This window comes from Papio anubis, chromosome 11 (genome assembly GCF_008728515.1).
Source record: "Papio anubis isolate 15944 chromosome 11, Panubis1.0, whole genome shotgun sequence".
NCBI classification, from domain to species: Eukaryota; Metazoa; Chordata; class Mammalia; order Primates; family Cercopithecidae; genus Papio; species Papio anubis.
The window spans coordinates 37656982-37683847 of NC_044986.1; the positions used below are offsets into that span (position 1 = coordinate 37656982).

General features: G+C 37.7%; 1 protein-coding gene across 1 annotated transcript in view; it reads right to left on the minus strand.

Moving 5' to 3' along the window:
- The window catches only part of CC2D2B (coiled-coil and C2 domain containing 2B), a 131225-nt gene that overhangs the window by 29977 nt on the left and 74382 nt on the right, over positions 1-26866 (minus strand). Inside the window, 8 exon segments of the mRNA XM_031652613.1 lie at positions 85-181; positions 8039-8148; positions 8886-9006; positions 11410-11580; positions 12642-12733; positions 15788-15880; positions 19554-19757; positions 21234-21372. Coding sequence (XP_031508473.1) covers positions 85-181; positions 8039-8148; positions 8886-9006; positions 11410-11580; positions 12642-12733; positions 15788-15880; positions 19554-19757; positions 21234-21372 — 1027 coding nt within the window.

Sequence of the window (26866 nt, forward strand, 5' to 3'; positions counted from 1 at the left end):
ATATTTACAAATGTGTTACTAGACTTCATTCAGTTTGACCTTAGAATTATTCCAGCATTGGCTATTATAATTATTCTACTTTACCTCATGTTTTTCAGTTATCATTTCATCAAAAATGTTGATATATATATTATCTTTTATTCTAGATAAGCTTGAGAAGCTATAATCATGTCCTGGTGAGCTGCAAATAAGAAAAATATATTCAAATGCTTAATTTTCTCAAAATCCACTTATTTCCTAACAGCATTATTCATAAAGAACTATAAAATCACCTGTGTTGTTTTCTTTTATGAAGTATAAACTAAGGAAAAGCTGTATATTTTGAAGACTGGCTGCTACCTTTCATTAGAGCCAGCATGTGCTTTGTAATTTACATCTCTCTTAAGATGAAAAATAAAAATGTTTAAGTGTTGAACAGAAAGGCTTTTACTATAGCTATCAATTGCAAAGATTATTTGGAGTATTGTATAGATTTTTCAACTATCTTAAATTCTGCTAGTTTCCCATAGAGATAAAATGCTCTTTTATTCTCAGTTAATAGATATGATTTTAAATACAGAATTTATGGCCAGGCACGGTGGCTCACGCCTGTAATCCCACCACTTTGGGAGGCCGAGGTGGGTGGATCACCTGAGGTCAGGAGTTTGAGGCAAGCCTGGCCAGCATGGCGAAACCCCATCTCTACTAAAAGTACAAAAAAAAAAAAAAATTAGCTGGGCCTGGTGGCAGGCGGTTGTAATCCCGGCTACCCGGGAGGCTGAGGCAGGAGAATCACTTGAACCCAGGAGGTGGAGGTTGCAGTGAGTAGAGATCACGCCACTGCACTCCAGCCTGGGTAACAAGAGCGGAACTCCATCTCTAAATCAATCAATCAATCAATCGATCACAGAATTTATTCTCTTTCCCATGTTAATTTTCTCCAAACAGAAACTGGGATAATGGAGTGCATTTAATTTTGCAAGCTGTCTGCTGATGGCATTCTTGATTAAGTACATTTTGGAGGTAGTTGAAAGGATAGTGTATATCATGAGCAATGAACTTTCACTCTCAGCTCCAGCTTGTGTACTGAATCTCCATCAAACATTTAACAGTGATGGCAATCTCAATCTTGTACAATAGGTTACTTTACACAGAGAAACTGAAGCTCTGAGAAGTTAAATAACTTACTCAAGGTAATGCCACCAGCAAATGACAGAGCCTGATCTGAACCCAGCTTTTCTTCTTTTTAATATTTTTATTTAGTGTGTATATATATATATATATTTTTAGAGACAGGGGTCTATCCTGCCCAGGCTGATCTTGAACTGCTGGGCTCAAGTGATCCTCCCACCTCAGCCTCTCCAGTAGCTGGGCCTACAGGTTGTACCACTACACTTGGCTGGACCCAGTTCTGACAAACTCCAAAGACCAGGTCTTTTCAGTGTACAGCTGCCACTGACATTACTTGTTGAATCTTATTGCTTAAGGAAGCAACCACTATTTCAAAGGATCTTCAACAGCTTCTGTAACTTTTTGAAACCTATAAGCAATGATGATTGAAAAATGCTAGTTGAGTTTAGAGAACAATTTTAAGTGGAAGTTTCCTTGTATTTCCTAGTGATAAAATAACTAGCTGACTCCCCTACTTTGTTCCTCAAGGATTTCCTTTCATTCATGCTGCCAGAACCTAAGAAAGGGCAGGGGAGGCAATACTTATTTACAACACTACGCTAGCAGGAGAAAGGACAACTGTCATCCTTACAACATTTTTTAGCTTATTAGTCTATTCCTGACATCACTTAAGTCCTTCTGCATTACTTTGCATTCTGTATTCTATTAAAATGTTCTTCAAATGTTACCATAATTCTTCCTCCAGGAAGGGCTCATGGAGCTAATTAATATTATTTATTACTTATAAATATTATTTATTATGACTACTTATCAATTTGCTTGTGGTTTTTGTTCACTAAACTGTCACAAGAAGAGGGGAGTTGGGGTCTTATACCAAAGGCATCAAAAAGTAGTAGCTGGATGGTTTTGCCTTATCCAAAGCCTGTGATCCACTTGGTTGTACTCCACATTGTTCTTGGCCTATTTCACTGCTATAATTGCAAGGATGCAAACACTCCCAAATCTTCTCATTAGTTCACTTATAAGTTTATGTATCTTACTGACTGTTTTATATTCTCCTAAATTTATTTAATACAGTATACTTCTTCTAACTCTAATGTCTACATTAATATTCCAAGTATTTCCAAACACACATGACCACATATTTTACATTTACAAACTTTTCAAACAAATACATTTTATATGTTAATTATTTAACTTGATATTATGTGATATTATATAATAGATTTCCCTTTAAGTCAGTAATTTCCTTCACACACAAAGAATAAATAGTTCAAGAAAGCAAGTGTCAGAGAACAATGCAAAGTGAGAGGTACAAGATTCAGATAGGCAGCCAAATAACAAGAATATCTGTTTAGGAACTCTGGCCAACAACTCTGAAAATATAATTGAGCCTATGTTGAATCCGGAAGAATGAATTTGATTTCTGCTGATAGCAGAAGTTCCACAGCATCTAAGCTAACAAAATTCTAAGGTGTTTTTCATTATAGTTCCCCTACCCCTAAGTTGAAATAATGGCACAAACAGGGTCTCCCTTTCTTTGCAAATCCTGTTTAGGATTTGAAGCCTTTCACTTTCAGAAGGGGTGGCTGGGATGTGAATGTTTACATAGCCTCCAAGATGTCATCACATATATGCAAGTGATTACGTCAGTTCTTCAGAGTTCCTTTAGCCTTTGTTAGTGAGGGATATATGTTAACATAGGCATCGGACAAAGCATAGAAATCCTATAAAATCATATAAACTATGAACTAACATGAAATATAAAATATTCATAGGAAATTATAGAAAATAAGTTATAGAAAAATAATATAAAATGATGGCTAATCCATAAGACAATCCTGCTCTACGTGTATGAATAAGAAGTCAATTTTCCCACCTTTCAAAATAAAAAGAAACATATTAATTGAAAAAATGTTTAGATGTTTAATAGCTACACATACCTGCTCATGAAAGAAATTTATACCCAGCAGTAAAGCATAGCAATACTAAAGGAAGTGGCAATGGAATTAGATTCATTTTACTGGGTCATAAGTGTGTGTATGTGTGTGTCCCTAAACACCGCATAAAGGATTATTCTAGTCTATATCTGTTTTGTTCCTTCTTGGTAGCAAGCAGGAACATAGGTGTATATTTCTTTTTGGATTTAAAAATCTGATTTATTAACTATTTTAATTAAAAATACTTTTATATACAGGAATATTATTCAAAAAGATATCCTCACTAATTCTTCAGAAAATGCAATGGTCTAAAATTTTAATGCAAGTTGACATATGTTCTAAAGTAAGGAAAGTAAAGGAGGACCACCATTTATTAAAGATTTTTTAAAAGGACATACCATAAAGGAAAGGACTGGCACAATTTAAAACTTCTTTTCATCAAAATACATCATAAAGAAAATGAAAAGTCAAGTCATTAGGGAAAGACAGTTTTAACACATATAACTGACAAAGGGCTGGTATCCGTAATATATAAGAACTGCTTCAAAAAAAAAAAAAAAGACAGGCCAGGCACGGTGACTTACACCTGTAATCCCAGCACTTTGGGAGGCCAAGGCGGGCGGATCACGAGGTCAGGAGATCGAGACCATCCTGGCTAACACGGTGAAACCCTGTCTCTACTAAAAATGCAAAAAAATTTAGCAGGGCGAGGTGGCGGGCGCCAGTACTCCCAGCTACACGGGAGGCTGAGGCAGGAGAATGGCGTGAACCGGGAGGCGGAGTTTGCAGTGAGCCGAGATCACGCCACTGCACTACAGCCTGGGCGACAGAGCAAGATTCCGTCTCAAAAATAAATAAATAAATAAATAAATAAATAAATAAATACAAAACAATAGAAAAATAGAGAAAAGTATCCTTTCGGCTAGAGCAGCCATCTTCCATAGTTCGCCAAAATGACGAACACAAAGGAAAAGAGGAAAGGTACCCGATGTTTGTTCTCTAGGCCTTTTAGAAAACATGGAGTTGTTCCTTTGGCCATGTATATGCGAATCTATAAGAAAGGTGATATTGTAGACATCAAGGGAATGGGTACTGTTCAAAAAGGAATGCCCACAAGTGTTACCACGGCAAAACTGGAAGAATCTGTAATGCTATTGGCATTGTTGTAAACAAAGAAGGGCAAGATTCTTGCCAAGAGAATTAATGTGTGTATTGAGCACATAAGCACTCTAATAGTGGAGACAGCTTCCTGAAACATGTGAAGGAAAATGATCAGAAAAAGAAGCCAGAGAGAAAGGTACCTGGGTTCAACTGAAGCACCAGCCTGCTCCACTCAGAGAAGCACCCTTTGTGAGAACCAATGGGAAGGAGGCTGAGCTGCCGGGGGAACCTATTCCCTATGAAGTCATGGCATAATTGGTGTTAAAAAAAATGATAATAAAAGACCTCTGGATTGTAAAAATGTTTCTCTTCATTGAGTAGAAGTGTGGTGTCCTCTCCCTCAAATAAATATCTAAAGCAAATTTTAATTGTATCCTAATTCATGTAATGTCTTTACTAGTCAAACTTAATGTATTTCTTGCTTAGACGTGACATGGCTTATTGTGCAACAAATTACTCAATTGGTTAGAAAACAGCTAGATATTATTTATGAAATATTTGTACTAGTTTGAAGATAGTCCCTCTAAATCATCATGGAAGAAATAAAATAATTTCCAAAAAGAAAAAAAAAAGAAAAATAGACAAAAGTAATGAAAGGGCATTTCACTGAAAAGAAAATACCAATGGCCAATGAACCTATGAAAAGAAGCTCAGTGTGGATAAATAAGTAAACTGTGATACATCCATACAATAGAAAATTATGCAGGAGTAAAAAGAAGTAAGCAATCAAGCTATAAAAAGACATGGAGAAAACTTACAGGCATGTTTTTCATGGAAGAAAGCCAATCTGAAATGGCTCCATACTGCATGATTTCAACTATATGACTACGATGGCTAATTCTATGTGTCAACTGGGCTAGGCCACAGTTTCTATATATTTGGTCAAACATTATTCTAGATGTTTATCTGAAGATTCTTGTTTTGTTTTGTTTTTTTGTTTTTGAGACAGAGTCTCCCTCTGTCGCCCAGGCTGGAGTGCAGTGGCGTGATCTCCGCTCACTGCAACCTCTGCCTCCCGAGTTCAAGTGATTCTCCTGCCTCAGCCTCCCAACTAGCTGGGATTACAGGCGCCCACCAGCACAGCTAGATAATTTTTGTATTTTTAGTAGAAACGGGGTTTCACCCTGTTGGCCAGGCTGGTCTTGAACTCCTGACCTCAAGTGATCTGCCCGCCTCGGCCTCGCAAAGTGCTGGGATTACAGACGTGAACTACCGCGCCTGGCCTCTGAAGGTATTTTTTAGGTATAGTGTAAGCCAGTCGACTTTGAGTAAAGCAGATCATCCTCCATGATAAGGGTGGACCTTAGCCAATCAGTTGAAAGCCTTAATAGACAAAAGACTGGTCTCCCCTGTGGAAAAGGGAATTCTGCCAGCAGATTTCCTTCAGACTTAAACTGTAACTCTTTCCCGAGTCTCCAGCTTGCCATCCTACCCTGCAGATTGTGGGCTTGCCAGTCTCCACAATCATGTGAGCCAATTAAAATAAATCTCTCGCTCTCTCTTTCTCTCTCTCTGTCTACATCCTATTGCTTCTGTTTCTCTGGAGAACCTTGATGTACACAATGACATTCTTTAAAGGGCAAAACTGTGAAGGTAGTAAAAAGATCAGTGGTTGGCAAGGTTCCAGGGGGAGGGAGGGATGAACAGACAGAGCACACAGGATGTTTAGGGGAGTGAAACCATTCTGTGTGATACTATAATGGTAGATACATGTCACTGTACATTTGTCAAAACCTATAGAATGTACAACACCAAGAGTGAACCCTAATGTTAACTATGGACTATGGTTGATAATGATGTATCAATGTTGGCTCATTGATTATAACAAATATCACACAACGCAGATGTTGATGCTGAGGGAGGCTGTGAATGTGCTGTGGTGAAGGGGTTAACTCTGCACTTCCCACCCAATTTTCTTGTGAGCCTAAAATTGCTCTAAAAATAAAGTCTCTTAATTTAAAAAAAAAAGAAAAAAAAAGAAAAAAAAAAACCCTGCCTCTTTAAAAAGAAGAAATTATAAATTAAAACACAATGAGAATATAATTTTAGATCCACCATATTGAGAAAAATAATTTTTAAAATACAAAATATTATTGAAGACATGGCACAAAAGGAAATTGTATATACTGCTGTTGGGAGTGTATATTGATATAATCACTTTAGAAAAGAGTTTGGCATTGTCTAGTAAAGTTGAAGCTGACTTCAGCTACAACCTAGCAATTCCACTTTTGAACACATATCCTAGAAAACAGATTCTCAAAGTGTCACCTGACTACTAGCATTAGAACCACCTGGGAACTTGCTAAAGATGGAATTATCAGACCCTACCCCAGACCTACTGAATTAGAAACTAGAGAAGTAGGCTTACCAATCTGTGTTTTAAGAAGCAGGCCAAGTGTGGTGGCTCATGCCTGTAATCCCAGCACTTTGGGAGGCCAGGCAGAGGGATCACTTGAGTCCAGGAGTTTGACACCAGCCTGGGCAACATAGTGAGACCCTAGTGCTACAAAAATAAAAATTTTAAAAAAATTAGCTGGGTGTGATGGTACATTTCTGTAGTCTCCACTACTTGGAGGCTGAGGCAGGAGAATCACTTAAGTCCAGGAGTTTGAGTCAGTGAGCTATGATTATACTACTGCACTTCAGCCTGAGCAACAAAGTGAGATCCTGTCCTAATTAAAAAAAAAAAAAAAAGCTGTCTAGATGATTCGAATACATTAAAAAGGTCTGAGAGCCACTATCTTAAAAAGAAACTCTTGCACATGTGCTCCAGAAGACAAGTACAAGAATGTCCAAAGCAATATTGCTTGCAATGGCAAAAACTAGCAAAAAGACAAATGTTCATCAACAGAAGAAAGTATAAATAAATTATGGCATTTTTATACAACAGAATACAATATAGAAGTAAAAATAAATAAATAACAATGTCTTAGTTCATTTTGTGCTGCCATAACAGAGTATCTGAGACTAGGTCATTTATAAAGAACAGAAATTTATTTCCTACAATTATGGAGGCTGCAAAGTTCAAAATCAAGATGTCAGCATCTGGTGTCTGGTGAGGGCCTTCTTGCTGTGTCTTCACATAGTGGAAGGTGGAAGGGAAAAAGGGGACAAATGCTGTGTCCTTACATGGCAGAAGAGTAGAAGAAAGTGAACCTACACTGCAAGCCCTTTAAATAATGCCATTATTCATAAGGGTGGAGTTCTCATGGCCTAAGACACCTCCCATTAGGCCTCACTTCCCAACATTGGGAGTTAAGTTTTCAACACATGAATTTTGAGGAGCACATTTAGACCACAGCAAACAGCTACAAGCATGAACATGGATGAATCTTTCAAAATAATTAAGATTAAAGAAACAAGATTACAGAAGAATACACAAATATAACTCAATTTATATAAAGTTGAAAACATACATAAGTAAATAATACATACTTAGGGATGAATACCTATGAAGTAAAATCGTACAGGAGAGAAAGAATGATAAACACAAATTCATGGTTATTACCTCTGGGGAGAAAGAAAGAAGATGCCATTAGGTAATGGCACAAAGGGCCTTCTAAGGTGTTGGTAATATTATATTTTTTTAAGCTGGATGGTAAATAAATAGGTATTCATTTACTTTTCTTTAGAACTTATGTTTATATATACATATAGATTATATATTATGCTATACAATATACATTAGTTTATGTGCATCAAATATTTCAAAATTTAAAAGCTTAAATAAAGCCTATTTCAATAATTATTTTCAATAAGTGGCTCAAGAAAATAATTTTGTTATTGCTCTTTTTTTAGGAGCTATGGAAAAATGAACTCCAACTTACATAAAATCTACTTTAATTTCCTCATTCCAGCATGGATGAGATCCACTTGCTGTATTGGTTTGGTATACAGTGTGCTGGAAAGAAACTTCCACGAATGGATTTACAGTATCCTGAAACACATAATAAACATTGACTAGATTTTGAAATACTGTATATAGTCGATAAAGATAGAGGCCTAGGAAATTACTTGGCCAAACATGGCTTAATTTTTCTAGTTTTTCAAACGACCATTATTTATTTATCTATTGAATAAACATCTATTGTGTCTATTCTATATCAGGTACTTTTCTAGGATCTAAAGATAAACAGAACTTTCTCTTAGGGATTTTAAAGTCTATCAGGGGAAAACATACAGGTAAACAAACAGGTGCAATGAAATGTGAGAAATTAGAAAAATATCTTTAAGGTATGAAAATTATTCAGGAAAAGGAATTATTAACTTTTGGGGGGTGACAATAAGGAGAGTATCATTGTTTGAGCGTGTGCTTTGAACCTTTAAATCGTAGTTCATTTGGACAATAACATGGATATGTGTCGAGGCCATTCCAGGCAAAGGAAACAACTAGTAGGGCCCTCGTGGAACAAGGAGTAGCATGATATGCAGGATAGAGAGAGATGAGGCTGATTGTAGGCATGGGCCTGATGCCTGAAGATTTTGTAGCCATTTTAAGGAGCTTATACCTTATCACACAGACTCTGAGAGCAGGGAATGAAATGGTTAGAATTACATTTTATAAATGCCACCTTTACTGTGTCATGGAAAATAAACTGGAAGCCAAAGAAAATATAGATGGAGAGATGAATTAAGAGTCAATTGTAATTCAAAATAACATAATCAATATTGTACTTTATAGAAGTGTTAAATACTTATCTCATGTAAGATCTCATCTGAGGCTACTGATTTGATTGTTTCTTTATGTCTGAGGCAAGATATAGATGATTTTGAACAAGTAGGCATATCCAAGGCTCTTCAGGAAAAACAATATAGAGACATACACCTTAATTAGTTTTAATGTTAGTTTTGGTAGGAGTGGGTGGGTTTTTCCTGTGCTTATGAAGATATATAAGTTAGTATCTATGGTTCTTACTGAGTTTGCTTTGAATTGTCATATCATGTGTGGTTACAGCTAAACATTTGATAATTACTACTCTGGAAGTGCAACTCCTAAATACTGAACTATGGATTAGATCTGGTCTATGATAAAATATTCACAGGTATTCAGTAAAAGGGGAAGAAAGGGCAAGTTATTCATGATGGATGTCAATTAAAATATATATTGTGGGTGGAAGATTACCCAGGTGCCAAGGCAAGAGACTGAAGGCACAAACTGTTGCAGTGTAATAGAGAAAATAGTTAGAATAAGAATAGTTACAATACAAATTAGATGTAGAGATGATCATGGACATTATCAGTCATTAGTATAAATGTTATTAATCATTAGCTTTTAATATTACTCTTTGTAGTATTACTAACATAACCAAGGAATAACCAGCGGGTATAGGGTCAGGTGCTGAAGGGACATTGTGAGAAGTGACCTAGAAGGCAAGAGGTGAGCCCTCTGTCACGCCCACATAAGGGCTGCTTGAGGGCTCCTTGATCAAGCAGCAACACCAGTGCCTGGGAAGGCACCCGTTACTTAGCAGACCACGAAAGGGAGTCTCGTTTCCTTGGAGGAGTCAGGGAACACTCTGCTCCACCAGCTTCTTGTGGGAGGCTGGATATTATGAAGGCCTGCCCGCAGTCATCTGGAGGCCTAAACCCCTCCCTGTGGTGCTGTGCTTCAATGGTCAAGCTCCTTGTCCACTTTCATGCTCCTCCCTCACTCCTAGTTCCTCTTTGAAGTTCTTAGAAGATAGTGGTAGAAGAAATAGTGAAAGTCTTAAAGTCTTTGATCTTTCTTACAAGTGCCATAGAAGAAAATGCTGATGTATGCTGCCTTCTGTCTCTGCTTTGGCTACCTAAAAGGGAAGGGCCCCCTGTCCCATGATCACGTGACTTTCTTGACCTTATCAATCACTTGGACGACTCACCCTCCTTACCCTGCCCCCTTGTCTTGTATGTAATAAATATCAGTGCGCCCAGCCATTCGAGGCCACTACCAGTCTCCGCATCTTGGTGGTAGTGGTCCCCCTGGCCCAGCTGTTTTCTCTTCATCTCTTTGTCTTGTGTCTTTGTTTCTTATGATCTCTCATCTCTGCACATGGGGAGAACACCCACTAAGCCCCACAGGGCTAGACCATACTATGTATATATATACACACACATTATATATATATATATATATATATATTACAAGTTATACTTTAAGAATATATCCCTCCTACTTTTTTGGTGTTACAATATTCTTTTTTTTTTTTAACAGCAGGATGTTATAGAAAATGGTGGGGATTTTATATGTCTTTATTTCACAAAACAGCCTTTGAAATATGCATTTGTTTTGAGCATATTTAATTCTTTTAGATGAACAAGACTGTAATTTGTGAGACAGTGGCAAAACCTTTAAGAGATGTTAACTATAGATTAGTAGCCAGTAAGCAAAACGTTTGTTTTTCATAGGAAAAATTCATGAGTTGTGGTAGGCATAAATGTAAGCAAGCAGGGCACATGTATTGAACACAGACAGAGGGGAATGCCTAACATTCTTAAGGCATTTGGGTACTAAATATTAGTAATATATAAATCATACTGACACTAAATATATGAGACACTAAATATCCAGGATACACTAAATACATGTGGGCACTTAATATTCATAATGCTGTACTTTGCCCATCCACTGGTGATGTCCACTCTGGCCCCATGTATCCTCTGCCCCCAAAACACAAATAAAACCCACTGGGGCACATACAATTTGTAGATGTTACCTAAAAATAGCAGGTCTAAAACACAGCAGGGTGTAACTGTAGCAATTCTGATTTTACACACCATTCCACATTTGCTTCACAGCTTTCCTGGGGCATTTCCCAAAACAAAATTAGTGTCCCACTCATTTTCTCCAGCTTTCTGCTTCCAGTACTGAGAGAGTCAGTGGCATGGAATAGGGCAGTTGGCAGCAGAAGCTTCAGAATTTTCACAACAGGGAATAGAGACAAAGGCATTTACTTGATACAGTATAAGAAGGTGAGAATGCAGCCCATACCCTCAAAATATACATGTTAAAGTTACTCTGGGAATCCTGAACCTCAGAAAACTCTTAATACATGGCACTGACAGTAGGTTTGACTATGCAAATGCAGATTTCAATTTTCATTCATTTTATGTATATGGAGCATTAACAAAGTGCGAAGGTTTACAAATAGAACAGCATGGAGAATTATCATATTTAAGGTAGACCTTTTGCAACTCTAAAAATTGGGGCATATTGCCTTACCTATTAATTGTTGTTTTTCTGGTGGGAATATTATAGGCCCTCACTATTCGGACAAGAATCTTAATATCTCCATCAGAGATTGTCTGCGCTCTGACTTTTTTCCTTTCTTTCCTCTGAGGTTTTAACTTTCTCCGTGGTTCAACAAACTGACAAACTGCATCTGTCAATTGGCTAAAGAGTAAAAATTGATCATTAGCCTCGTTTGTTTTCTTGGTTTTAAAAGATATCAGTCTTTTGAGTAATTGAAATGAGACCATTATTCTGAACCATATTCTCTGCATTATGGAGGGGAGACCGAATTGTCTTAAACTCAAGGAGAAATCTTTTTCTTAGCATAGGAAGGAAGAGATGCTATGTTCCCTCATGCTGAGAGAGACCGTGATTGCTCCTTGCCCTTTGGGTACATGGTCCAAACAGAGACGTGGACATTGAGAGGTAAAGCCATGAAACATGATGATCTTTTGGAAGATTATTCATTGTTCAGGAATCATTCTCTTGAAAGTGCCCGAATATTAACATTTTCTACATGGCTCTCAAACTAGAATTAGTTGTATATGCCGCCAACCTGGGCAACACAAATCCATAGAATTATAGTTTTATGTTCACACTCATTTTTCCCTCAAGGACTGAAAAGTAAAACACAATAGAGTTCAGCATCCTAAATGAGTTAAAACCTTATTGATCATTCTGAGTCTGCATGTGTCCTCCAGGGAGTTTTCCCAGAGACAGCCCTGTTCCTACCCTTAGTTCACAGATAGAACAGTATGAGAATTGAGTGACTTCACCAAACGCTCTCCCAGCTGCTGCCTGTGGATCTCAGCACCTTTGTACAGCTGAGGATTTTCTGTTTTGCAAAGGGGAGATTACAGGCTTAGCATGGTGCTAGCGGCAACATCTTTTCCCTTAGCAGTCTCAGGACAGGAAATCTTAGGGCAAAACTAATTTGGGACAAACGTGTTTCTTGAATTTTTCTTTCTTGCCCTAAAACCTGTCTAAGGAGAGGGCAAAAAAACTGCCCCCAAATACTATATAATTGAAAATATATCATGTAGATATCCCAAAATGCAACTTTAAATTGACCAAATATTTTAAGTCATTGTATTTCACGTTATGATCTGAAACTGCATCTTCTGACATATGGCTTAATTAAAATAGAAATAGAGAACTTAGAGGATTTTAAAGAGATTATCTTAAAGGTTTATATTTCATACTTAATAGTCTTTAGCAATTACCTTGTAGATACAATTTCTTCATAATCAGTCACAATATCTGACAAGTTACATTTGCTAATTTTAACAATTCTCTTCATTATCAACCTTCTCACCTAAAAAAATTTTAGAATTTAATAAATAAATGTATTGTTTATATTTTAAGGTTTAGTATTTACAATGCTACTGGTGCCACTATATTTTACTCCTAATTTTTGCAAGCAATGAATGGAGTGGGGGATTAGACAAGTGAAAATACTATTCTGTTTGCTGCCATTATTAAAGTCATTTCCAACTTTCACACTGTCACGCCAAAGGTAGTTTATTTCTTTCCACTTTTTTTGTCCTTCTACATCTAGTTCATCTCATCCTAAACTCTTTGCTCTGTTATTTTTTTCCTCTAACTCACAGTGTATGTGGCCAGAACTAGTTTTCACCAAAGGAGACGACTGCCCTGTGAATCCACTTCTACAATAGCCACTAGTAATGGATGTGAGTCTTGATCTACAAACACAAGGAAATGTGATCCCATTTCTGTATTTCCTTCAAGTCAATCCTATTCTGACTTTAAGACCTCATTCTGGCAAGAAAGTCAGTGCGTGAAGGAAGCCATCTCCTTGAGCTCTTCCCACTTGGAGAACCCACAGACCTTAGTTCCTCCAAGGACTCTGAACATCTCCTTTTTAGTCTGAGGAAATCCTTCCCTTTCTCCTTTTACCCTGTCTTTAGTTTTTCAGATACGAAACCAGACAGAGGCAGGTCTGGAGGCAATTTTCTGCTTTCTGTCCTGTCAAAGATCATTCTGGAGACAACGTAACCTAGACCCTAGTTATCTTCTTGAAGCAGGTAGGAAAATGGAGTGGTGAGAGACGAATGGGAAAAACATAACTAACTCCTAAAAATTATCCTGCCACACGGACAACAAATTGTTTCCCTTGAAGGTGAACAAGGACCTCGGTGGCCCCTTCACTGGCCACTCTCTCTCTCTTCTCCCACTCCCCCTTGGCACGATGCAGGCTGAGCTCCTGGCTGTTCCTCTCACAGGCCAGGTGTGCTTCTATGCCGAGTTTTCTACGCTGGTTCCATCGGCCTAGAATGTTCTTTCCCTAAACCTCCATGGCTATCTTCCTCATCTCGTTTAGGTCTTTTGCAGAAGTGTTACCTTCTTACCAGATTCTTTGACTACTTCTATTTAAAATTGTGCCCCTACTCACCCCAACGCCCCCTACCTCCGCCTCCACCAGAACGCCTGTTCCCTCTTCCTACTTTATGTTTCATAGCACCTTTCACTCTGTAACATACTAATAATGTGTCTCCTATTATCTAACTTATAGAATATATACTCAAGGAGCTCAGGAATTATAGTAGGTGCTCAATAAATATTTGTTGAATAAATTAATGAAATGGACAGATTGAAGAGATGTGCTACCCTCTTAGAGAAAACATTTCAGTAAAAGTTTTCTCTAGTAATATTTGAGACTACTGGGACCTCATTCCGTACTGCTGTAACCCTGGCCTCAGCCATCACTGACTCCAGTAACACGGCAGGAAATGTAATGCAAATAACTCACAGTTGCATGAGTTCCTCCCATGGAAGGATTTAGGTACCTATGGCCCTAATAGGCCTCCAGGAGCAAACTTTTCCAGTATCTTTGATTATAGTAATTATCCCATAAAACTACCAAACCTGTAGTTTCATTTTATTTTATTTTTCAAACCTGTAGTTTTAAACTGTCCTCAGATAGCAAAGAAGTCTTCACAAGGAGTTAAAATCTAAATACAGAATGTTTGGAAAGTGCCTTTCCGGGATTGCTGTACGAAGTTCAAGCATCCTCAGATACTTGCTCTCTTATGTCCTTCCTAACCGTCTGCTACCCTCCCTCCTGGGTTTCTCCTTACATAAAAAAGAAGAAACAGGATAAGAAGGATATGTGTTCTCTTTTCTTATAAGCAAGAACACTTCTTTATTTCCCGAGAGCACAAACTCACTATTAAAGCACGTCCCAACTTAAAAAATAGAGCGAGCTAGTAAAGAAGTAAGAGAGTCAGGGATGAGTGGGAAAAACAGCTGCCAGTGACAAAGGGGGCTGTCTCATGCCTGGGAGAGCTACAGCAGTTCACATTCCATCTCACAGTCATAGTGTACGAACTAGAGGAATACCTGCAGTTTGATCTCATTTGTTCCTCACATTGGATGTAAAGCAAAGCAAGCATTCATATTGTCCGTTTTTGTAAAAAATAAAGTGGGACTCAGTGATTTGGTTACTTGCCGGTGACACACAGGGTAGTGAGAATAGATCTTTAGAACACACCTGCCTGGGGGTCTACTAGCTATACACGGTTGTCTCTCACCTGTCCCCATGAGGGATCTCGAATGTATCTCTTATATCTTTCCGTAGCTTTCCCTGCTTCTTTTCAAATTACCCTGCAAGGCTGCTCTGGTGCTCTAGAGCAAAGACGATGTAGGTGGGTGAGAGTCTACTTTTGTAGGAGTTGTAGAAACCACCTCAGCTCCCATCCTTTAATTCATTAATTTCTCAAACATTTATCAGCATTTTCTAAGTATAAGATACTATGCTAGGCACTAAGGATCTGTAGATGTAGCCCCTGCACTAAGCTAACAAAGTCTAGTGGCATGATGAGGGGTCGACAGAAATCAGGCATGAAATCCAGTGAAGGATTCCACTCAAACCTGGTTAAGGCTCTGCTAGAGTGTTTTGTAAACGTTCACTATTTGGCTTTGTTTCAAAGCATATCTATTTTTCTAATACTGTCTGTGTGCCTCTGGTAGCTCCTTCATCCCTTCATCTCCTGAATTGCTATGGTCCATGACATCATGAGGCACCAGTAAATACAGGGGTTCTGGCAAAATGATGGGGTATCTCTCAAGGTGAACTTTTAGAGTCAAAGAAGAGATGGGAAGTCTTTAAAATTTATGTTTAAACAGAAAAGTTTGGGATGTGCTTTAATAATGAGTTCACTGTCAATGAGGTAACCTAACTCTCATAAAGAGGTCTGAAAAGAACAGAAAACTCCTCAGTGATCTGAAAGAGGTGATGAGTGAGTGGATTCGTCCATCTGACTCTCTGGAAGGACTATAATACCATGGATCTAGTAGACAAATTTTCACAAAAACAAATGCAAATATGTTTCTGATACTGTGTGGTTACCTTTTTCAGCAAATTGGCAGAATTAATCCTTTGTGCTGTAATAGAATTTACATCTGAAATGGATACCTCCTTCTCTTTCTGACTTTCATACTCCTAAATACAGAATTGTTAGTTTCACTTCTTGAATGTAACAAAGAGTTTACATATGACGCATTGCAATAAATATCACTAATCACTTCAGTCCATGTGTAAGACACTGGAAACACTCTGAGACTGAGAGAAGAAAACATTTCTTCTAGATTCTCCCACTGAGGATGAGCTAAAACCAGTTTCTAACTATATTCTGTTTGGGTCTAGATTGAAGTCCATTCATCTTTTAAATTAGAGTAATGATTAAGAACAAGATTTGTGACTGAGAAAATGATTTTTTAAAAAGTGAAGAGGATTGAGAAAAGATTCTTCATGTATGCATTTGCCCTGTATCACTAAAAACAAAATAAGTGGTTAAGAGCATGGGCATTGGAAGAAGACAGTCCTGGGTTCAAGTTGGCCTGGGCATTTACTAACTGGTGTGGTTTGGAAAAGCTGATTAACTGCTCCAGACCCCAGTTTCCTCTTCAATAATAATAATAATACCTCTGTCACAAGATTGTTTGTGAGACTTAATTGAAACAATATATGTAAAGGGCCTGGCATATAGTAAGTAGTCAACGTGCGTTGACTATAATCAATAATTTTAATATGACATATATAGTCAGTATAAGATTATTTGTCAGGAAGCTTCATCTAAATAAAGTAAATTTGCATTTGTTATTTATGCATTTTCAGTATTATATATCCCCAAAGCACTTGGAAATGATTTTATATTATAGATATTATTAAAGACTATACAAAAATAATGAAGTAAATACTTTAGAATCTTCAGCCATGAAACAACGCATGCTCCATTATCTGAAGGTAAGTTACTTGTCCCTCTAATTATCCATAAGAAATCCTGAAATTAATTCTTTTGCAAGTAACAACTTTTATTTAAGAAAATATTATATTGCCATTTCATACCACTTTATTTACATTTTTTTTTTTTTTTTCAGACAGAGTCTTACTCTATTGCCCAGGCTGGAGTGCAGTGGTACAATCTCAATTCACTGCAACCTCCGCCTCCTGGGTTCAAGTGATTCTCCTGCCTCAGCCTCCCAAGTAGCTGGGATTACAGGTGTGTGCCGCCACACCTGGCTAATTTTTCTATCTTTAGTAGAGATGGGGTTTCACCATATTGGTCAGGCTGGTCTTGAACCCCTGACCTTGTGATCTGCCCACCTCAACCTTCCCAAGGGTTGGGATTACAGGCGTGAGCCACCGTGCACGGCCTCACATCACTTTATTTACTTTTAAAGTATTAAGTTTTAGGAGTTAACACAATACTCTGGATATTAATATTTTAATTTTATATATGTAGGGAATAACTTTTCTAATCTGTAGGCTTTTAATTTTAATGTTACAAAATTTATTAATCTGGCCAGACACTGTGGTTCACGCCTGTAATCCTAACACTGTGGGAGGCCAAGGCAGGCAGATCACTTAAAGTTAGGAGTTCAAGACCAGTCTGGGCAACATGACAAAACCCCGTCTCTACTAAAAATACAAAAATTAGCCAGGCGTCGTGGCGCACACCTGTAGCCTCAGCTACTAGGGAGGCTAAGGCATGAGAATCACTTGAACCCAGGAGGTGGAGGTTGCAGTGAACTGAGATCACGCCACTGCACTCCAGCCTGTGTGACAAAGTGAGACTCCATCTCAAAGAAAAATTAACTAATCTTCTTCTTTATCATTTATACTTTTCATGTCTTATTTAAGAAATACCTTTGTATCCCAAAATTGAAATGCCCATTTGAAGTTTTGCTTTTCACAAGTAATCTTCACTACACATGGTATTTATTTCTTTTCTGATATCTGAATCTAATTTTATTTCCACATGTATGAATAACGATTCCAGAACCAGTTAATGCATCCTTCATTCTTTTCAACTGATTTATAAAGACAATGCTGTCAAATATAAAATTTCCACATATGCATAATAAGCCTATTCTATTTCTTTGGTTGGGAATTGCATTTCTATATTTACAGCTTAATATGGGTAGTTTTGGCAGTTTACAATGTTGACTCTTCCTATCAATGAACATTTACTCAGATTCTTTTGTATATCATTCAAAAATACTTCAAAATGTTATCTGTTGAGTTTTTGCACAACTTTTGTCAAATATATTCCTATGTATCTTACAGTCTTTATTGCTCTTACGAGTGATTTTTTTTTTTTTTTTTTTTTTTTTGAGACGGAGTCTTGCTCTGTCGCCCGGGCTGGAGTGCAGTGGCCGATCTCAGCTCACTGCAAGCTCTGCCTCCTGGGTTTACGCCATTCTCCTGCCTCAGCCTCCCGTGTAGCTGGGACTACAGGCGCCCGCCACCTCGCCCAGCTAGTTTTTTGTATTTTTTTTAGTAGAGACGGGGTTTCACTGTGTTGGCCAGGATGGTCTCGATCTCCTGACCTCGTGATCCGCCCGTCTCGGCCTCCCAAAGTGCTGGGATTACAGGCTTGAGCCACCACGCCCGGTCTATATATTTGTTAAATTACATTTTTAGTGGGGTTTTACTGGTATATTAGATGCTATTTATTTTTGTTTAATTTTTTTCATATTTTCAAACATATAGAAAAGTAAAAATATATATACACACACATGTGTATGTGGGTGTGTGTATAATTTTTTTTTTTAAGACAGGGTCTCACCCTGTCTCCCAGGCTGCAGTGCAGTGGCAGGAGCTCAGCTTACTGTAGCCTTGACCTCACGTGATCCTCCCACCTCAGCCTCCAAGTAGCTGGCACTACAGGTGTGCTCCACCATGCCCAGCTAATTTTGTTTATGTTTTTGTAGAGATGAGATCTCATTATTTTGCCCGGGTTGGTCTCAAACTGCTGGACTCAAACTATCCTTCTGCCTCGGCTTCCCAGAGTGCCGAGATTACAGGCATGAGTCACTGTACCTGACTGAAAAAAAGAAATATTAAAATTCATATCCCTACTCCGTTGATTAAATAATTAATATTTTATCATATTTGTTTTAGCTGTTTTTATTTATTTTATTTTCGGCTAACATATTCTCAAGTAAATTATAGCCATCATGACACTTTAAGCATCTCTAGATAAATACTTCAGTATGAATCTCCAAAGACTAAGGACATGCTTCTACATAACCACAATGCCATAAGCACCAGCAGCAATTAATTCTCCAGTATTATCTAATATTTGATCCATATCCAAATTTCACCAAGTAGCAAACTTAAAGCAACTAATATGAAAAGCTAGCTTGATTTGATAGTGTGCTAGAGCTGGCTGGCACCAGCTGGTGAGAACCTATCGTGCATTCCAGCTTTTGTTTTCTTTTAGAAATATTTTAAAGATTCTAACATTGAGATGGGCCTTATAAGTAATGTTTATTGCGGTAGTGTCTCTCCCCCTTACTCCCAAAGCTGCTTTTAAATCTGTGATACATTTTACAATAACAAAAATACAATAGTTACATAAATTTAGAATATGCCTAAAGGATTTTGGCTGCTAAATACTGAATAGACTAGACAACACTAAATTGTAAAGTCAAGCTGAAGAATTTCTGGAATTTGGGAGATACGTACATTTTTAATGCCTATAGAGAAGGGAGGAAATCTGTCTACAGATTATTAGCTTAAAAAAAAAGAAATAAATTAAGATAGGGTTAAAGCAGCAAACTGTTAACTTTATCATACAATAAGCCATATTCACATAGAAACCAAATACCTGGAAGAGTAAATCTGGAATCTCTGTGTCATGGAGGGGCATTTGCTGTAGAAGGAAATTATCTAATTGACCTGCATTTCTAAGTTGCAATAGCTGGAAACGTTTACTCTTTGCCATTTCCTCTTCAGAAACAAAGTTAAATTCATCTTGCAACTGTTCAAGACGAAAATACTTTGGAATATCCTGCCCCTTAAGTCTCATGTACTGTAAAACATAAAAATGCAAAGTCTTTACTTAAAATACTAATTTTTTAAAATTCAGGAATTACTTCGAAAGACTTTTTCCCCCTCAACTGTGAGATCTGAGTGGTAATATAAGTAGGAAATGGAGCAATTGAGTTTGTAGTCTAGAACATATAAAAAACAAAATAAAACAAAACAAAATAGAATCCAGCCTTTGTGGCTTTCCAACCTTTTCCCAGTCATGACTTACAAAGAAAACAAAAATATTTGTACTGTACACTGAATTTTGTATTGTACACTGATAGGACAGATGAGACTGTTCCTATCTGGTTGTCCTGAGTTGACAGAGGATCAATACTTCTGTATACCTATAACCAATTCTGCACCTCAGCTGAGAAGCTCTTATCTAGGGAGCTTACTTGCAGCAATCTAATTTATGGGTTGTTTTATTCAACAAATGCAAATGTGAGTGCATAGTACATGCAAGAAATAGTGCTAGCTGCCATCAGAGAGACGCAGATTTATTAGCTGTAGTTCCACAAGGAAAAATAAAATATATGAATGAATAACTACTGTAGGCCAGGTGCAGTGGCTCACACCTGTAATCCCAGCACTTTGGGAGGCCATGGCGGGTGGATCACCTGAGGTCAGGAGTTCAAGATCAGCTTGGCCAACATGGTAAAACCCCCTGTCTATCAAAAATACAAAAATTAGCTGGGCACAGTGGCACATGCCTGTAATCCCAGCTACACGGGAGGCTGAGGAAAGAGAATCGCTTGAACCTGGGAGGCGGAGGTTGTGGTGAGCCAAGATCACACCACTGCACTCCAGTCTGGCAACAGAACGAGACTCTGTCTAAAAAAAAAAACCTACAGTAAAAGGCAGAATGAAATTAGAGTCATAAGAGTTGATTTTTTTAAAAAGTAGAAGAAAGGTTAACAGGAAAGCAAGGAAAGAAGATGCAGTGCCTAACTGAGGTTACCAGGGAAGCATTTATTAGACTTACAGGGTGAATAAGGTAACTGTTATGGATGCCCTTCTAGGCAGAGCAGTGGCATGAATAAAGGTATGAAGAAAGCATGTGTGAGGTACATACAGCAGTCCAGCTGGCAATAAAGAAGAGTAGAAGTGACTACATAATAGAGTCTGAGAGAAGGAGTGTGTTTATAAATCATCTCAATATCTTCAGTATCTAATACTATGGCTGGCACATGGTAACTGCACAATAGATGTTAGCATAAAAGACTGTCAGATGTGCTGTGGCTGCTAAGTAGTGGCAGAGGACCATCCATCAGGCCTAAAGGAGGAATTATTTCAGTTGCTGAGTTTCTAATTGCCTTTACAGTATTGTACACTGGTTGAAAATGGTTTCTGTCCTCAGATTTACTTTTACATAAACCCTAGAGCCTAGAAAAATATATAGCAAACTATGGGGGAGAAAGGGGGGTAGAGCTTAGGAAACAATATGTTTACAGTATTGATACTTGCTTTAACTTACCATAACAAATTCCATTAAATCAGAATATTCTGGATTATTTGGATCAATTCTGACTTCATTTGCCCATTCAAAAAGCTTCTGTTCATTAATGAGCCATGGAATTCCAGGAACACTTCTCGCATCTACATTCCTTAACATACTAACATAGAGAAAATATTTTGTGAACTCGCATACAATAAACAATATATGTATTACATATAATACACTGTTAATAGGGTAAAAACGTACCCATTCTGGGTATTTGAAGATAAAATTTATCCATACTCTGTATTTATGGATAAAATAGAAAGTTGAGATGTGATATCTCTCCTAGTTCTCACTCTAACTTGTATCATAGCTTTTTGATAAATGTTTGTAAGAGACAGTAACCTTATTAAGAATAGTCCGTAAATATTGATCCTTGCCATCTATATTGTATGTAACAGCTAAAATATTGTAGATGCTTAAATAAATGGTGCTTATTGGATGTATTATGTAAACCCTAAGCATAGTAACTTATTAAAATATTTTCTTTTCACAGGGTGTACAATATTGAAATTTAATCAAAATATTCACTTAAGCAAAATTAAGAAAGCACACAAAATAAAAACCACTTTTAGGCTACATCTTTACAGTGGAAACATAACAGAAACTAATGCAAGTAACTGGGTAAGTATGTGCCAGAGGACCATCCTTGATCATATGAGATAATCTTTTTTTTTTTTTTTTTTTTTTTGGAAACAGAGTCTCACTCTGTCACCAGGCTGGAGTGCAGTGGCGCGATCCCGGCTCACTGCAGCCTCTGCCTCCCAGGTTCAAAGCAATTCTCCTGCCTCAGCCTCCCAAGTAGCTGGGACTACAGGCAAGTGCTACCACACCTGGCTAATTTGTGTATTTTTAGTAGAGAGGGGGTTTCACCATGTTGACCAGGATGGTCTCAATCTCCTGACCTCGTGATCTGCCTGCCTTGGCCTCCCAAAGTGCTGGGATTACAGGCGTGAGCCACTGTGCCCAGCCATGAGATAATCTTAAAAGCTGGAAAGCTGTAAAAGATAGGCTAGACTCATAAAATATTCTTAGCGACTAAGTGCAAAAGGAATTCAACTCTAATGAGTAAGGATTTCTTTAGAGCCATCAATTATCCCAGCGATTTAATCTGTCTCTTCATAGAGAATTTGTCTTATCATATGTAACTAGAGGAATTTGGACTATGATCCAAATTTCTACAATCCTTTCTATAAAGTAGTCCAGAAAGGTTCCTGTCTATAAATTGGGATTCCAGAAATACAGTTCTGACACGGATTCAACAATGTCTTAGCTCAAACATGGGCACACATTTTACACTGTCTCCTTCCCATTCGTTCATATTTCTTTGATGAATCTTCTGAGGCTATTGCTACAAAAGCCAATGTGTGGTAAGGTAAGATGTAAGGAAAATTACTAATAGGTGAAGTTTGCATATTCTTCTTTTCTTTTGCTTCCCATGTCTGCCCTCATTTTGAACTGTTTTGATATCTATGTCACAAGAGTGCTAGGACCTGACACCCTTGACACCATCATGTAATAAATTTTCCTTCTAGAAACAATCTTAGCCCAGATCCCCTAGAAGATAGCCTCAGGTAAAGCTTAAATCTTAACGAATAGATTAGAGAGAAACTTTTCCCATTATATCCTTTAACAATAACAACAAAAACAACAAACAACAAAGAAAGTTGTAATTGAATTTCAACATAGTCCCATGGTTTCTGCCTTAGAGAAAGTAATAAAAATCTCACAGCCTTGCTACAATGATTCCCCCAGCTGCTCCTATAGCTGTGGGCTATGGTTCACAGCAGTGCTGTTCCTTGGGTCAAAACCAGTCAAATGATTGAAGATTTCTCCCTCCCTCCCTCCCTTTCTCTCTTCCTTTCCCCTCCCCCTCTCTTCTTTTCAATTGAAGATTTCTACTTTGATGATGGAGAGCTGGAAGCAGTACTTTATAAAAGGCATGGAAAACTCTTTGATTGTTGTTTATCTAATGCAGCCCTGATATTTACATCTTATTTCCGACAAAAGAATCAAAGTATAGCATGGCCCCAAGAAAGAGGCGAGCTTTAATTCTAGCAGGCCCCAAGACCTCGGCTTATACACCCAAATGCAAGGCCACAGCCACCATGTTTTTAAATTGAGGTAAAATTACATAACATTTACCACTTCATTTTAAAATACACAATTCGGTGGCATTAAGTACACTCACAATGTGGTGCAACCATGACCACCATCCATTTCCAGATTGTAATGATGGTTGTACAACTCTGTGAATACATTAAAACCATTGCATTGCATATTTTAATTGGCTGAATTTTATGGTTTGTGAATTGTATCTCAATAAAGATGTTAAAAGACAGTTAAAAATATAACTGTGCTGAGAGCTAAGATAAACATTCCTGTGAACCAGAAATGGAAAAGAAAGGCAGAGTGGCGAGTGGGGATAGCACTGTGGGCTTGCTGGGCTTCAGGCTGATGAGCAGTCCATGGTGGTTGTGGGCTCAGTTCCTGAGACAGGGAACTAGCACCAGGTTTATCATTTTAAGCCAAAGATTTGAGGGCACGGGCGGGGCTTAAATAAAGGGACCTTTAAAAAAATACTGACCACTGCATGGGGCTGTGGCTTTTAGAAAGCTATGAGTCCAGAGAGGCAAAGGGACACAGACATTGCCTCATAATGAGGAACTGAACCAGGCTCACAGCTCACCAGCTGCCTAGATCTGTGATGACTCCAATAGCAACCCAGTGTAACAACCCAACCTCCCAACCTACCCAGTAAGTAGGCTTACGGCCCACTTCTGGATTTAGGAGGACAGATGAAGTCAAATTCAGAACCATCAGGTAAGGAGGGGTAGATACAGAAGGAGAGAGAGAAAAAACAAAATCAAAACAAAACAAAACAAAATAAACAACAAAAAAAACCCACCAAAAACCCAGAAACCTGTAAATCAAAATCACCCAAAAGTTCTCCAACTCAAAATGACCCTGCTAACCAAAACTTCTGAGCAATGAAGCCATGCTCAGAAAAATAATCAACAGTATCAACTATCAGAACATTAAATTAATTCTAGCTGAAATTCATTTTATGGAAGTCTGCCAAACACATTTTAATGAAGTATGCTTAAGATGTAAAAACAAATGAAAATTAATAATTCACTTTTAAATGCAAGAAATAATGGAACAAAATGCCAAAATGAAATAAGAAAATGTAGATATGAAAGAGAATCAAACAGAAAACTTGGCAGCAGAAAATAAAAGTAAAAATTATAACATAAAAGTCAAATAAAACTTATATTGGACAAAGTTGAATAACGAATTAAGGAACTAAAAAATAGTACCCAGAAATTCATCCAGAATGCAGATTAAATAAAAACATAAAAATATGAAATAATAGTTAGGCTGAGGCTTGGCTGGGCTCAGTGGCTTAGGCCTGTAATCCTAGCACTTTGTGAGGCCAAGGTGAGAGGATCGCTTGAGCCCAGGAGTTTATCAGCCTGGGCAACAAAGCAAGACCTCCTTGTCTCTTAAAAAGAAAACACAGAAAGCAAGAAAAAATTTAGCTGGACGTGGTAGCACCTGCCTACTGTCTCAGCTACTAGGGAGGCTGAGGCAGGAGGATTGTTGGGTCCAGGAGCTTGAGGCTGCTATGATTATACCACTACATTCCAGCCTGAGTGACAGAGTGAGACCCTGTCTCAAAAATAAATAAATGAATAATAGACTGAGAGGCTCCAATACAAATTCAGTAAGAAATCCTGAAGGAGAGAAGAGTGGAAATAGTGAAGAAGTAATATTTGAAGAAATAGTGGTTGAGACGTTTCTGTAATTGATGAAAGATGTGAGTCTTTAAACATAAAATTTATTCTGCTAAGCAGGAAAAGGAATAATGATAAAGCCACACATACATGGTATAGTAAAATTTCAGTACTTTAAGGATAAAGCAAAATTTTTTTCATGGCAAATTCTTCCTTTTTTATTAAGGTAAAAGATACATAATATAAAATTTACCACCATTTTAAAGTGTACGATTCAGTAGTATTAAGTATACTCACAGCATTGTATAACCATCATCATTACTTATTTCCAGAATTTTTTCTTCATCCCAAACTGAAACTCTGTACACATTAAACAATAACCCCATTTCTCCCTTCCCCATCCCTGGTAACCTTTATTCCACTTTCTGTCTCTGAATTAAAGTGAAATATTTCAACATTATCAGAGAGAAAATATAGCCTATAAAAGTCCAACATTTAGACCAATAGTGGACTTATAAATAGCAATGATAAATCCCAATAGATAATGCAGTACTATAACAGCTTCAAAGTGCTAAAGGGAAATAAAGAACATCCTCAAATTTTCTACTCACCTAAACTATTAAGAATGAGGACAAAATAAAGACACTTTTAGATCTAGAAAGGCTAAAGAATTTTGCTATCCATAGAAACTAACTGAAAGAATCATTAAAGGAGCATGCTTTCAGCATGAAAAGTAAATCGAGAATGAAGGATGGGGAATAAGAAATAAGGTAAACATAAAAGTCAATGTTATTAAATGTTAAAAATGTTATTAACTAGCGAGTGTAAGAAAAACTATTTCATGTTTAAAAATGAAAACTCTAGACAATGATCATTTAGATAAGAGAGGTGTGGTTTTTGTTTGTTTGTTTTTTTGTTTTTTGATTTGTTTGTTTATTGAGACAGAATCTCACTCTGTCGCCAGGCTGGAGTGCAATGGCATGATCTTGGCTCACCGCAACCACTGCTTCCCAGGTTCAAGCGATTCTCCTGCCTCAGCCTCCCAGGCAGCTGGGGCTACAGGCACGTGCCACCATGCCCAGCTAATTTTTGTATTTTTAGTAGAGATGGGGTTTCACCATGTTGGCCAGGCTGGTCTCAAACTCCTGACTTCAGGTGATCCTCCCACCTCGGCCTCCCAAAATGCTGGGATTACAGGAGTGAGTCACCATGCCCAGCCAGAGAGTTGTGTTTAATGTGGTATTAAAGCTTGACTTAGAGAGGGCCCTGGACTTTGAAAACCTCTCTTGCAATATACTTCCTGCTGAAATCTGTCATCTGTCCCACCCTTGCATATAACTGTTTTCAATCTTTTGTAAGCTTGAGTTTCCAAGTAATAGGAATTGTAAGACAATGGAGACAAGCCAATGAATATGGCTTGAAGGTCACTTGCTGGTAACCTTCAGTGACAAGTGGGTAGGGTTAGGAAGGGAATGTGTGAACAGAAAGTGGAGGGAATGTATGCAGACCAGTAGGCCACACACAGGAGAACTCTGGCAGGAAAAACTAGCCAAAATGGGCTTCAGGATTTAATCAGGTGCTTGAGTTTGTGCTTGTTCGTTTTAAAACAAAGAAGGCTTTTGGGTACAAAAGACCAACAGCCTAGGGAGATGGACAAGTTGAAGATAATGGAAGAAAAGGATATAAATGCATCAGTAGAATTGTAAAATACAGAGAGTTCCAAATTACCTGCATAAAAGTTAGCCTCAGAGTGAGAAGGACAAACATCTCATTCCAAGAAAAATGCAAAGAATATTATGATGAGGCAAAGATTAGGAATAGCTGCTGTGGAGACTATGCTAGAGAAATATTAAGAAATATAATAAAATAATA